This window comes from Sparus aurata, chromosome 21 (genome assembly GCF_900880675.1).
Source record: "Sparus aurata chromosome 21, fSpaAur1.1, whole genome shotgun sequence".
In the NCBI taxonomy this organism is placed as follows: Eukaryota; Metazoa; Chordata; class Actinopteri; order Spariformes; family Sparidae; genus Sparus; species Sparus aurata.
In genome coordinates this window covers 17,734,851-17,750,077 of record NC_044207.1, presented here as the reverse complement: position 1 = coordinate 17,750,077, position 15,227 = coordinate 17,734,851, and the positions used below count along the sequence as shown (strand labels likewise).

General features: G+C 38.9%; 1 protein-coding gene across 1 annotated transcript; it reads left to right on the top strand.

The window, feature by feature from the left end:
• Positions 1 to 841: 841 nt before the first annotated feature.
• sec62 (SEC62 homolog, preprotein translocation factor) lies at positions 842 to 14,432 on the top strand. The gene is made up of 8 exons (XM_030402932.1): positions 842 to 932; positions 6,352 to 6,460; positions 7,247 to 7,352; positions 7,949 to 8,186; positions 8,492 to 8,587; positions 8,679 to 8,739; positions 8,830 to 8,949; positions 10,301 to 14,432. Exons 1-8 carry the CDS (start codon positions 897 to 899, stop codon positions 10,870 to 10,872), a joined length of 1,338 nt encoding a protein of 445 aa, XP_030258792.1. The 5' UTR covers positions 842 to 896; the 3' UTR covers positions 10,873 to 14,432.
• The last annotated feature ends 795 nt before the right edge of the window (positions 14,433 to 15,227 follow it).

Genomic DNA, 15,227 nt, shown 5'->3' with positions numbered 1-15,227 from the left:
ATGAATATTTATAAATGACTCCCGTCAAAGCATCTTTTTATCATCTTGAATTGCATATCAGACAACATACATGACAATACGGTTATATTTGTGTTATGCCAATATAGGCAGATCTTTTTTGGCTGATATACTGCCAGCTGGCTTGTGTAGTTCAGGTATCAATAAAGTGTAAATTTCTCTCCATAATAATACTTAAGAAATTATTTGTTGATTTGATTTAATTTAATGGAGTAAAAAATGTATTTACCTCTGAAATTGTATCATATTAGCAGTAATGGAATGTAACTAAGTACATGTACTCAAGCACTGCAATTAATTACAATTTTGACGTATTTGATCTTAACTTGAGTATTTCCATTTTCTGCTACTTTTTACTTCCACTCCACTACATTTTTGAGGCAGATATTGTACATTTTACTCTACTACATTTAATTGATTACTTTAGTTTCTAGTTACTTTGCTGATTACATGGTGCATCAAAACCAAAGTAGTGTTTTTTTCATTTATTAATAATCAGCAATCGGATGGAAAAAAAAGACAACACAAAAACACGGTTTCTGATGATCAGAAAAGTGCTGAATATCAGATCTGATAATTGGTCGACCCATAGTATACAGTTCATAAAAACAGGATAAGTAGCTAAATAAGTATCATTTGTACTTCTGACGCAGCCAATATTTATTACCAGAAAATTCATTTTGATACTTAAGTACATTTAGCAGTATCATGATACACAGAATATGAATAAAGAATGGATATGCTGCTAAATAAATCTTTTATCACTTATGAATGAAACTCACGTTGTTTCCTACCGTTACTGTATTAGTCTCGCGATACTACATGCCCTATGCGCGTGCGCAGCAGCGCGTGCGTCGGAGGAGCTGAGTTGGAGGATCATGGCGGAGCGCAGGAGGCACAAGAAACGGATCCAGGTAACATCACTCAATTCACAAAAATTACTACCTGTGCAAGTCGGAGCACAACGATTACACTTCGGTCCCTGATCCACGACCTGTTGCAGAATGTTTGTTCATGGCAGCATCCTCGTGAGGAGCCATTAACAGGCGGCAGGTGAAGCCATATGATGGCTAACGGTAGCTAGCATTAGCGGGCTAGCGAAAACAAACGTTAGTGTTTGTATTTTGATAAGACGTTTCCGAGCCAGTTATACAGCCCACTTGTAACATTCACACACTGGTCTACACATCATATCTGTGTTGTAACTGTCGGTCAGTGAGCTGTCTCTCCAGACGGACCTTTTTAATTGTGATTGAGTTGGCTTTAAACATTTGCTGGCTAAGCTGCGTCAGCTCTTACCAGGCGTGTTTACATAACGTGAGGCAATCTGCGGGAATTTTAATTAATGAGTCAACACAGGGCATCATTATGTTGCTTACCGTGTCTGGAGCAGCAAGGTAGTGTGGCTCCGGTACCGCTGTTAAGACTGGATACTAAAGCAACAGTTTGCAGAGGGGCTACAGGTTCAGACAACTTACACATCACCATAAGTCATAGAATAATCAGTTTTGCTGTTTGATATTTCAATCCCAAGCTTCTCCCAAAATGGTGCACCATTCAGATCTGTTTGTATGAACGTAGACAGGCACTAGTAGGATAATTTGATCACCATGAAAGAAAAGATGAAGAAGACTAGAGAAGGCTCCCATTCCAGATGTTCAGTGATGCATAGGCACAAAGTCCAGAATAGAAAAAAACTAATTGGAATCAGTTTGATTGAGTGTGATTGTTTGTTTTCATTCAGACATGAGCTCTGTGTCCTCTAGGTGTGGACCAACTGTCAGTCTGTACAATATTCAGCGGCTTTACGATTATTGGTGTCTGTGGTTTTTGTTTCTGATTGACAATAAAATTAAATAAAAATATTGAAATGTAGCACTTTGGCTCTGATGCAGCATCATCTGTCTGTTAGTGGTCATAGTGTCCACGAAACTATCTGGTATTATGACTAATAGCCAATCAGCACTGAATAATCTGAATTTGCATCCTAAAGATATCAAATAGATAAAGTGGATTGAAAGAATAAAGTAGCAGAAGATGGAAAATCCAAAGCAAAGTACTTCCAAATTGTACACAAGTACCGCACTTGTTGTTTGTAACATTCCCTCACTGGTTATTCTTGACTTTGAGGCTAATATCGCCATTTTCCTGTAAGTGGATAACAGTACCAATTATCAGTTATTTTATGGATTACTAATAATTGGTATTGGCCCTGAAGAAAAACATATGACTCATCCCCTGGTGTCCTAGTTTCACACTTAAGCAACCCATTCTGATCAGGTTTCCAAGTTTGTTTTGATAAAATTGAATAGAAAATAGAATACCAAAAAAATAGTATATTTAGATATAATAAAGATATTTGAATGTGATTTTAAGTCTATGATTGTTCCAAAATGTAGTACTACACAAAGGAAATGGTAGGGCAGCTCACAGCTAGATACAACTACTAAATATTGTAAAAAAATTTGTGTAGTTGCCAGTGGCGATGTATAATTCCCTGTAAGCACATACTAATTATAAAACAAATACAGAACATACTGTATACTGTTAGTATGTAGAATGGATTTGGGACACAGAAAAGGTGTCCTACACAGCAGTGGGATAAGCTAAGCTGAACCTTTCGCTCCATTTGTTGTAACTGTAGATGAATGACAGTGTTGAATTTGCCTACTGCAGGGCCTCAGGCCACCAATAAAAACAGTTCTTTTGTATGTGTAAGTTCTGCTATGTCACAACATATACCACTGAGTGAACAGTGATGAAAGAGGCCTGTTTATTACCAACATCCTCACTGCTTGCACAATAATTATCTCCTTTTTTTGATCGCAATGTAATTTTTAGTTTTTCATTTTTCATTCTTAAATGGCATTTGATTGTGGTGTGCTTGACAGCATTTAATTGTTTTATAACAAACAATGTTACTCGATAGCTAGTTATAGACATACACATATCAGAAATGTATGCAAGCTAATAAAACAACCCAGCAATAAAAGTTAAGTTTGTGTTAACAGTTTTAGAAATGTTTCTATCAATGTAGACTTAATATTAACCTCTGTTGCCTTACACCGGTCAGTGTGACAAAGTATTATTCAACAGCACCGCAGCTTCAGCCTCCGAACAGTTGGCCAAACAGTTGAATCAGCAGCTTAAACGAAAACTGGACATTGTAACATTCATGTAGGGAGGATTAAATCTTGTAATAGGCTGCATTAGTTTGAGCTAGATGTACCTAATAGCCTGGTACCTGACTGACTGTAGTTCTCTTGCCTGTTCGAGTACAGTTGCATAATGACACATACTGTTATCTCATTTAAGAGCACAGCACAACCACAAGAGGTAGGTCTGTTAAAACATCCCCACTTCACATCACACACGTTTCCACTGTGATCGTGCTTTATATCACAGCGTCTGATGTTTCACGTGAGTTTGCAGCCAAGATTATTACACTTGGTTGCCAGATACTTGGCACACCTAAACACTGTAACTAATGCTCGCTAATTCAGCAGGCCTGCTGTAATGAAATCCTGCCTTCATGAAGGTGATGAGGTTCAATTTTGTTGAAACAGTTTTACTCCACTTGACACAGGCTGTCTAGTAGAAGCACCTCTCAGTATAATGCAATACAGTTCAACATTACCACAAACTACACAGCTTAAAAAATGAACATTGAGTTGATTCAGAGCCTTTCATAAGACATGTGCAACTTCAGCTTTGGTGGAAATAGGTTTTTTTGCATTACTTTGAGGTTGTTATTCTTAATAATTCACCCATCTGCTAAAAGTGTAGGTCTCTGCATGTTACAGTACAGTACGTTGCACAACAACACATACTGTTATCTCCTTATGTGTTATATGTAGACCACAACTAAAGAGGATATTTTGCCATTGGACTTTACTGCATTCAGCGGATGAAATGTGTCGCATATCAAGCCAGAACTGTTTCTTGTATATACATTTTAAAGGACTGGTACTTTGGTCTTGGTGTGGAGAACAATCATTCTTCACATACTGTGCATATGCTTCATAGGCACATAGTTAGATCACAGTAGCTAATCCTCACGTGTTCCTGCCAGGTAGATCTTATAGATGGAAACAGGGGGCTTTCCATGCAGGTCTCATGTAACTGAGCTGTGTGACTACCTGTGATACCTGCTTTCTTAAACAAAGGCCTGTTTGATGGCCTCGTCTTCCTCATGTTGCTGCTCAGAGCCAGCTGGACTGGATAAAGCAGCGCTCTCTGTGCTGATACACTCAATCTCTCTATGTTGGCATGTGACTTAGTGCTGCTGGCAGAAAGTGCAGATGTTCTGAGAAGGCAGGATTTGGCCGCTTTCTGTTTTAGCTATACGTGAACATGTACAGTATATGAAACTGGGTTTGCAAATAGACAGAAAGTGTCGCTTTCTTTGGAGATCGAGGCACTTCAGTGTCAGTTTGAAAGGTTTTTCAACATTATTTAAATCATTTTGGTAGCCTCTAGGGCTGCAATGGTATGAAATGTTTACGGTATTGTGGTGTACAGTTTTACAGTTTATTATTATCAGTTACAATGACCCTAAATGGGATGAAAACAAGGGTTTTTGATCAAATGTCCTGACAGACATGAAACGTTATCTAAACTTGAAATATGTATATCTTTTAGATAATACAATAGAATTTAGTTATTTATGATAAAAAGCAAATGTATACAGTCAGTTTAAATACCACTGTGTACATTAAAGGGGCTAGTGTAGTTTTTGAAGAATTATCAGTTAGAACTTTTTAACGCAAAGGTTATAATACATTACATAATTGAATAAACAAGCTGTTCCCAGAGGAAAATAAGGTCATTCTCTTTTGATTAGTGTCATCCGTACTAATACTGGTATACATAATGTACCATTAAAACAGGTACACCACTGCAAACCTGGTTACCTTCCAGTATATCATATAAAAATGGAAACTTCGGAGTGAAAGTAGGTCATGGGTGTAAAACAGATCTACCCCTGCTGGTACAGATGTTATGGTAATTTTGTGATGAAGTGAAATATTCATGATTGACCCTTTAAATGTCGTATGAACTTGGTCGGGTCAAAATAAATACCTGATTTACATATGCCACCTGTAAGAGACTGTTCTTTAATATAATATTAGATTTACAGGATGTTAATATCTCCAGACTCCGCCCATCACTGTCCCAGTCCAGCACCGAAATCCTGGTTCATTCACTTGTCACTTCCCGCATCGATTACTGCAATGCCATCCTCACTGGACTCCCCACCAAACTCATCAACAGACTGCAAATCATCCAGAACTCAGCCGCCCGGATTATCACCCGCACCAAATCATCTGACCACATCACCCCTATTCTCATCCAACTTCACTGGCTCCCTGTACAATACCGCATCCACTACAAAAACCTCCTCCTCACATACAAAGCTCTCCACCATCTAGCCCCCACCTACCTCTGCAACCTCCTCCATGAATACAGCCCCTCTCGCACCCTCCGCTCAACCTCTGCTGGACTGCTAACCATCCCCACACCACGCCTCAGTACCATGGGTGCCCGAGCCTTCAGCTGCTCGGCACCCAGACTATGGAACTCTCTCCCCCCACACATAAGACAGTCAGACTCCATCACAACATTCAAATCCAAACTCAAAACCCACCTGTTCAAACTGGCATACTCACTCTGACTGGTCACTGTGCACTACACCTTTCTTTTCCTTTTTTATATCAATGTTTGTTTTTAATATTCTGTGATATTATGTGGTAATATTACTCTGTGATTTTATGCTTTTATCCTATGTAAGGTGACCTTGGGTGACTTGAAAGGCGCCACCAAACAAATAAAATGTATTATTATTATTATTATTATTATTATTATTAAAAGAAATATCTCTCTCAACAAAAAACATAGCAATATATGTATACATATTGAAATAAAAAAAGATACTGCAACTATTTTAGTCTTCACTCCCACTTCCCATCCACCAGAACTGTTCTGTCGTTAAAAGCACTAACCCCAATAGAAGACACACTTCTGTAGTGTAAAGAAGTGCAGGAGAAACGTGGATGCAAATTTTTTCTTATTTGTGTTGACTCATATCAGATGTGTTTGCTTGGATTCAAGGTTATTCACAAATTTCTGCTAATTTGTCTTTTGTCTTACAACTGTTTTGTTTCAGTTGGAAAAACTTGAATTTGCAACATAACTTAATTTAGCTAGTAAGCGAGCTTTGATGTCTCATGTTTATTTGATTATCTGTCCTATGATTTTCCCAGCTCTGAGGACTGACTGTGATGTTGGTTTCGTATTCATGTTTTTATTTGTGTGTTTGTCCGTGCTTTGCAGGAGGTGAGCGAGCCCACCAAGGAGGAGAAGGCGGTGGCCAAGTACCTCAGATTCAACTGCCCCACCAAGTCTACGAACATGATGGGACACCGAGTCGACTACTTTATTGGTTAGTGCTCAGCTGTGGGATGTGAGGCAACAGACAAAATACACAGGAATGAGACAGTGGGTGTGAGTCAGGAGATTGCTGGTAAACCCTGCCCTCTGTTTGTTATGGGAGCCACAGACAGTTTACTGTGTCTACTGAACATTTAATCTTGTCACTGTCAATGAAAATGACTTCTCTGTTGCCAATTAGTACTTTTTGGACAAAGAGTTGCTAAAGATGTCATGTTCTATGACAAACTTTTCCACTTCATTCCTGTTTGCAGACCTGATCCTCCCACTCTGTGTTTATATTTGTCGTGTTCTGTGGCATCCTGGAATTCATTTGTCAGTTTTGGGAAATGCTGTTTGCTCAGTAGATGTGGGCAGAATAGGATAGGACTGCTGAAGCCAGTTATTCCTCTAATTACCATCACATGACCTTACAATTGCTGACCTCTGCCATGGACAGTAATATATCTGCACCATAATGCAACCTGCAGCCATTATTCAAGGTGGATTTTTGTCTGTTGTTGAGAAATTAAGGGATGAGTTGACATTCTTCAGCAGCTATGATCAGTTTTTTACAAAAATTTACCAAATGACAAAGTAAAACCAGTGTAACAATGTGCTCATCGTGACGAAACATCCAAGAATTATCATACAACCCCCTCCTCAAATTTTTTCACACCAGTTACACATTTCTAGTCACCTCACATCTGATAAAAACTGTAAGAACACCAGGACAATGACTGCAGTAGTACTTTGTGACTGTTTTTTTTTAACGTCTGTGTTTTTGCCCTATATTTAGCATCCAAGGCAGTGGACTGTCTGCTGGACTCCAAGTGGGCCAAGGCTAAGAAGGGAGAGGAGGCACTGTTCACCACCAGAGAGTCTGTGGTGGATTATTGCAACAGGTCAGCTAAAATGACCAGAAAATCAAGTCAATCACTTAAGACGATCACATACACACGTTTGAGAAGCTGAAACTAATGAGTTTTTGGCATATTTGCTTTAAAAATGACTTGATCAATCAACTACAGCTCAAAGGCCATAAAACTGACACTTAAATAAAATTGCTTTCAGTCTTGCAAAGCGAGTCACTGATGAATCGTGGAAAAGCATTTGACAATAAAATCCTTCCTCTGAGTAGAGCTGCACAGCCTAATCGATTTGTTGTCAACAATGAAATTAATCACCAGCATTTTTTTTGGGTAATAGATGAATAATAACAAAAGTTTTCTGTTTTTTTTCACTCCTCTGTGACATTAAACTGATTATTTTTGGGTTGTGGACAAGATGAGACATTTGAGGACTTGAGAGCATTTTTCACCATTTTGTGATTTATTAACCAAACAAATGGTAAGAAAATTATTGACAGATTAATCAACAGTTAAAATATTCTTTATCTGCAGCTCTAGCTCTGAGTGACACTGATGGAGATTCCTGTTGGATGGTAATGATTAAAAAAATGTGTTTAATACCAGTCGTTCTCCTCCTTCCTTCTCTGTAGACTCCTAAAGAAGCAGTTCTTCCACCGGGCTCTCAAAGTGATGAAGAAAAAACCAGAGAAAGACACCAAGAAAGAGAAGGAGAAGGAGAAGGAGAAGGAAAAGGAGAAAGAGAAGGAGAAAGAGAAGGAGAAAGAGAAAGCGAAGGGAGACAGCAGCAAAGAGGAGGAGAAAAAAGGGAAGAAGGAGAAAGAAAAGAAGAAAGAGTCGGAGTCTGCTGAAACCAAGAAAGAGAAGAGTGTACGTAACCCAACGCTGTTGTCCTCTGTGATGACAAGACCCCAGATTGTTTTATCATTGTGGGAGCTTTTACTTTTTGATCCATCTTGTAAAAATTCTGACCTACAAATTTACAAGTAAGCTGATCCAACGTATTTGTTGCACAGTCACAGATCTCCAGGAGTTATATAAAGTCTCTGTGCTCAGCTAAGTTAGCTGGTTGTATATTCATATTTAGCATACAGACATTAGACTGACATCCATATTCTCTGCTGAATCCTGGCAAGAAACAGGTTTTATATTAAAATGTTGTTTGTTTTGCTTAGGATGACAGTCCTGGAACCCCTAAGAAGAAGAAGGAGGTGAAGAAGAAGTTTAAGCTGGAGCCTCATGAGGATCAGCTGTTTCTAGATGGAAATGAGGTGAGTGTGCAACCATAATTTAATTTGGGAGAAGTGTTTGCGACCCTTACAGACATAAAAACCCTAAAGTTGCCTTTTTTTTTTTCTTCAGGTGTATGTTTGGATTTACGATCCTGTCCATTTCAAGACCTTCGCCATGGGGCTGATACTTGGTGAGTCAATAGAGGGTTGTCTTTAACTGGTTGCAGCTGATTTTAATTTTCTGTACTCATACAATCTGCGTGTGTGTTCCTGTCTTTCAGTCATCGCAGTGATCGCAGCAACGCTGTTCCCACTGTGGCCGGCAGAAATGCGTGTAGGAGTTTACTATCTAAGTGTCGCAGCGGGCTGCTTTGTGGCCAGTATATTGCTGCTTGCTGTTGGTAAGTACTTCATTAAAAAGACCAACCTGGTACCTGTAAAATGACTCAGAAGTTCCCACAAGGCATCTGTTGCCGTTCATTTTAATAGAAAAAAAGCCCACCAGAAATATTAATTACTAATCAAACCATAATTAAAACATGCCAGAGTAGAGAGAGAACTCTACTTTGGCATGGTAGAGAGAGGTGTCTTGCCTCAGACACAGTCATGATGTTGTACTGGGTCGTTCATGGATTTCAGAATAAAAGCAGTCCAGTTCAGCATCACCACTCCCTTGAAATAATAACATAAAGCTAAGTTATACGTCGCTGATGCTCTGAGTCAAAACCAAACATTAATGTCTTGTGGAGGTAGAATTTCAGGCCAAGCTGTCATATTTGATTTTAATGTATAAAGACGATTGTCAAACAAATGTGGAAACATGAAGTATATTATGAGGGCTGTGCGATATGGTAGGAATGATGATTTTTGGATAAAAGTTTTAATTTTTGACTGAAGCCGATACAAGAATTCTGGGGAAATTCTCATATTGATACATAGCCAGATATTTCCTTTTTTTTTTTTGCAGTCATCATTTGGGGTAATCAAACACTTGTGACAGAGATGTGTGTCAGAGGCTGGGAATTTTACATGTTTACAATTAAATTGATTGTCTACAATGACATCGTGCACTGAAACCAACATCAGTGGGACTTAAAGTATTTTTATTTTATTTTTTTAAATAATATCCGCCAATAGATATATTGGATGGGCCCTAGAAAAAAACCCAAACTATTAAAATCATGATGATTAGACAAACCAGGGCATCTCTGCAGCACTAAAGTACATCATTATAAGTTTCCTTTATCAAAAAATGTCAGCTTCTGCGATTTGGTTATACATTTTTTACTATTTCAGTGATAATTAGATGAATTGCTCTGGCCTTTTAAATTACTAAAAAAATAAATATAACCTGCATACCTATAGAGATGCTGTCAGCAAAATAACACTATACTGAATACCGTCACAGTGACACACAGACTAGAATTACATTTTTCATAGCTGTTTACATAATTTGATTTTATTAATTGCAAAAAGATGACACAGGTCTCTAATTATAGCACTTTTTAAACACCTACAATTCAAAGTATTTATATAACCAGAGTAAATTTAAAACACAACAAAAACGAGAGCAAACAAATCCAAGTTGACAGAAACAATAACAGACTGACAAATCTTTGTCAGGCGCTGATGAACAGCAGAGGTTTTAAAGATTTCAATCCCACTAAAGTCAATAAGTTGAGACACACAGATGGTGGATTTAAACTGCTGTAGTTAAAAACTGATCCCACTGGTTGTTGCGTCTCTCCTCAGCCCGCTGCATCCTCTTCCTCATCATCTGGCTGGTGACGGGAGGGCGGCACCACTTCTGGTTCCTCCCGAACCTGACGGCAGACGTCGGCTTCATCGACTCGTTCAGGCCGCTCTACACTCACGAGTACAAAGGACCACGAACCAGCAGCAAGAAGGGCTCGGACAAGACGGACGACAAGGACAGCGGCTCCTCCAGCAAGGCTCAGAAGTCAGACAGCGACGAGAAGTCAGACAGCGAGAAGAAGGACGGCGACGAGGAAGATGAGGAAGAAGAGGAGGAGAGCAAAGGGGCGGTGCCAGAGGAGAGTAAAGAAGCAGAGGGGGAAGGGACGGACCGACACTCGGACACAGACAGCGACCGTCGTGAAGACGAGGGCTCGCAGCACAGCAACGGAAACGACTTCGAGATGATCACCAGGGAGGAGCTGGAGCAGCACACGGAAGAGGAAGAAGAAGAAGAAGAAGAAGAAGAGGAGGAGGAGGAGGAGGCGGAGGACGAAGAGGAGGAGACGCAAGAAGAGAGGAAAGAAGGGGGTGGGAGTGAGACTAAACCCCTGACTGCTGAAACATAAACTCTTTACAATCCCATCACTCTCTACTTCTCTCTCTCTGTCCTTCCCTCCCTTTCTCCTGTCTCCTGTGATCCCAGGACCTGCTCGTCCGGCCTCTCTGAGCCCGCCGAGGCCGAGGAGAGGCTCCATCTCTTGTCGTTGAGATCTTCCACTAAACAGTACCAGGATAGACATGGCGGTGAAAAGCAAACGGCTACGACCATGTACGGGGAAATCAAATCGATAAAAAAGAAGAAGCCTTACGGTGGCTCTGATTCCACCTACCCAAATGTTATTTATGTACGAATGAAAACCTGCCTGAGGAAGTCGTCAACTAAAATTCAGCCCCTAATGGAGGTTTTCATTTCTTTCTTATGTCATGAAGTAGCTTTTTCACCAACTCAGAACGTTTTATTTGTGTCCCCTGTCTTTGGTAACATTTGGATGTGATATCCGTGAGGTCAGATCCTGATCTTAGATACAGATGACGGAGAAGAGCTATAATACTAAACCGACCTGTAAAAGAAGACATGCCGGTTTCTTTACCCCCTTTCTTTTTTTTTCGAGCTCCATGTTGTGGGTACAATCACAGAAAGCCCTGGTCCTTTCACCTGTTTTTGGTGAGACGTCAGGAGCACTTTTCACGAGTCTGACAGCTCTCTCGGGCAGCCATTAAAGCAAAGTGACCAGCTTTGAAACCTGAACGAAGCCAGATGGACCAAATCCTGTAGTTTATGCCCAGGAACCTAAAAAAAAACAAAAAACGACCATATTGAGACTGGATGGAGAACAGAATAGAACAGCTCTTTGAGGTACTTGCCATTCTCATTTTTTTCTTCTTTTTTTTTGTTACACAGTCTGAAGTACTTCTAGTTCATGTTTAATGTGGGACTCATCTTTAAGAGTAAATGTGAGCAACTGGGACACAGCTGGCGTACTTAAATTTTCTTTTTTAAAAAAAGACCACAGCATTTGTTGTACAACTAAACCTAGAAGATGTTCACTGATCACAAACAGAACCAGATATAAAGTTAAGCGAACTCTTGTGCCAAAAACGTCTGATAATAACGATGTTCTGCATGCTGATTTTATGTGGAGAGCGAGGGGTACATTTTTGTTCATTCGTTCATTTTTGTAAATGCAGTGTCAAACTCCTCCAAACCTTTCACATCTTCGGAACAGAATGGGGATTAAAGGATAAAGTCACCAAAAAATGTAAATTCAGTCGTTGTCCACTCGACCCCATGTTGAGGGAAAGTCAGGTGCATAAACCATTTCTAGAGCTTTACAGCAAAACTGTGTTGCAGCATTCGTTGAAATTAAACTAAAGACAGAAATACAAATAAAATGGCTCCATACAGCTCATCCAGCATAATCCAAGTCTCTGGAAGTCTCAAGATCCAAACAGTTTTGACTTTATTTTGACCCTGAATGCAGTGCTAACACGTTTAGCTTAACAACCACAGTGAAGATTTTGGCTTTTAAAGGTAAAAGTAAGTTGTTTTCAAATCAGTTTTGGATCTCAAGTCGTCTGGAGACTTGTAGCCCTTTCACACTAGACAAAAAAGCTCCCGACACTCGCAAACATCTGGCTTTTGTCATCAAGGTGAAAGTGTATAATTGGCATTTAGCAGCAATGGCTTCAGTCGGCTGCAATGGAAACACAACACTAACGGTTTTTCCCCCGTCGTCAGGCACAATCATAAGACGTGTTTAAGTTAAGGGCGCTGGCTTGTTGATACTTTTAAATCCGTATCTATTCAAGCAGCAGTTGAACATCATTTAGTCAGCGCCCAGTTTGAAAGAAAGTCAAAGATAAAAAAAAAAAAAAGGGACATTGTATCCTAAACAGAGATGTGGAAAGGAGCAAGATGTCTCAGTCCTTTTTGAAAGTCCTATTATCAGCACCGGAAAAAATGATGTGTCTAATTCAGAATGCTTTTTTTATCAAGACTTTTTTTTTTTTTTAAACAAGTTGTGTGACACAAGGGGGAAAAAAACAAAGGCAATCTTGTCGGCTGGATATGTGAAAACGTTGAATGCCTTTTCTTAGCTGGTTTAGGCGAGTTTAAAAAAACCTACACATGCGCGCTAATTTTGGCGTAAAAGTGGCATTGGATTACACCAGGCGAGCTGTATGAAGTCATTTAATGTTTTTTCCGGTTGTACGTAACATTACATTATGTTTTTACACTTGTATGTCTCCATCTGCTTCAGTTGTTAAGAGAAAGAATATTTTTTGCTGCGGAGCTCCAGAAATGTTTTGTGGAATACAAAACTTCCGCTCAGCTTCCATCAGGGTGGGGATGAGTAGATAATCACAACATTTCCGTTTTTGGGTGAACTTCCTTCAAGAAAAAGCACAGCACGGGGTTGTTGATGTGTAGCTACGCAAAGATTTTTGGTCTCAATGAAACCATTTAAAAAAGGAGTTTGCACTAGACTCCCAGCCAGATCAGTCTCACGCAAGCCGTCATGTGTGAACCAGGCGACAGTTGAATTTCCAGTCGAAGCCCAGTAACTGGCGGCCGAGGTCCAAGCTGTTCCTTCACGTTAACTTCTGGCTAGAAATGTCTTAGACGCTCTTTTTAGTCATAGCGAGGATTATATTTAAAAGAAAAACTAGAAATGTATCATTTATATATGGATTCTATTGATATATCAAATATATACTTACAGTCTAAAACTATCAAACGGCTTCTTTCTCTTTCCTCCCTTACTTTCTTTTGTATTAGGAGGTTTGATTAATTTGTTTAATGCTTTTTTTTTTTTTTTTTTTTTTTACTCATTATTTAAGGTGACATCTGGGGTTAGAAAACAGTGGGAATTTATTAGATATCAGCATTTTTCTGTATTTTATTTTTTAACATTGGATGTGTGATCTGGTTGGTTTATGCGCTGCCACATCTGCTTCTCACTTTAAAAAAAAAACAAAGGTCAGTCATTAACCAGAGCTGAACTGGTGGGTTGTTGTAACACTGACGCTCTTACTCAGTCTGATATCTCACACAGCTTTCTGTACAGTTGTCCTTTTGTTTTGTCTGAAAATGAACTCATCTAGATTGAATTTAGTAGTTTGTTCTCTGTAATCCCACTGAGCTTTGTAGCTCTCACAAACCACCTTGTTGTTGCTCTTGTTTTCTTTCCAATATCTGTTAGTTTTTTTCTTCCTTCCCAAACGGGCAAAGTGCATCTCTGTGTCCTGAGTTGCCAGTTGCTGTACTCTGAATATTGGCCATAACCATTTCACTAAAGAGAAAAAACAGAAAAGATAATTCTCCCAGTTGTTCTTGACTCTCGCACAGTATCGGTCTGTTGTATATTGTAGTATTACTCTCTATGCTGCTGCTTCTCATCGCACATTTCTGGGGGAAATAAAAAGTGGAATTGTAAAACATCCATGTTTTATCTCTGGTCGAAAAAAAAAACCTGTGTCTTTTGATCACCTAGTCGTCCACATTTGGATCAGTGTCATTCTGAAGACTGTCTCATGCAATATTGGAGTATAATTTAATAAAACTGGATGTCTGGAAATATATCTGTATCTTATCATTGCAATAAAAATATAGAAAGCACTGTCATATGTTCCTGTGATGTATCTTTGGTTTTTTTCTTTGTGCTTGGTGGGGACAAAATGCAGCACAACCCTCATTTATTTGTGAGGACAGTTAAATTAAATTCTGTGTAATGTAAAAGATCGCTCACTGATGGTTCACAAAATACCTTTTTGAGCAATGATGTGTATTACAGTTGTTCCAATTTCTTTTGATCTTGTACACAGGTTTGAATTATTTCCATGAAGTATTGATGAAAATAATAAATTAGAATTTTTTGGTTACTTAGCAAAAACTCGTAAGAGTTTCCACGAGTCTATCATGTAACCAATTAGAACAAAACTCATGTTTAAAAACCTGAAGTTTTTTTTAAATGGCATTTTAAAGTACTTAATTATTAAAATCATGACCAATTTTCTGTTGATCATCTAAAAGGTTGAATGACTAATCATTACAGCCATTACAGTTTAATTCTCTTCCAGTGTCTAGCCATGCTAATGCTAACAGCAGATAAGTGAGATGAGGTAAAAACTAAAGTCTGTTTACTGTTTATTAGGTAAAGCTAGCTAAAGCAGCAGTTTTTTTTCATAACTGAATAAACAAACTGGTCTCAGTGGACAATAAGGTCCCCAGAACAGTTTGAAGCTCTTCAGTCACGAAACAGAAAATAGTTTATTTCGTTTGTTTAGGCATAAAAAGAAAAATCAGTCAGTGAAGATCTTCTCTTCTGATTAAAATGTCTTCACCAAAACTATGTAGTGCATCTTTAAACTGACAGGCATTTGGTAAAATATGATGAAGTTGAATCAACTCATGTCAGAA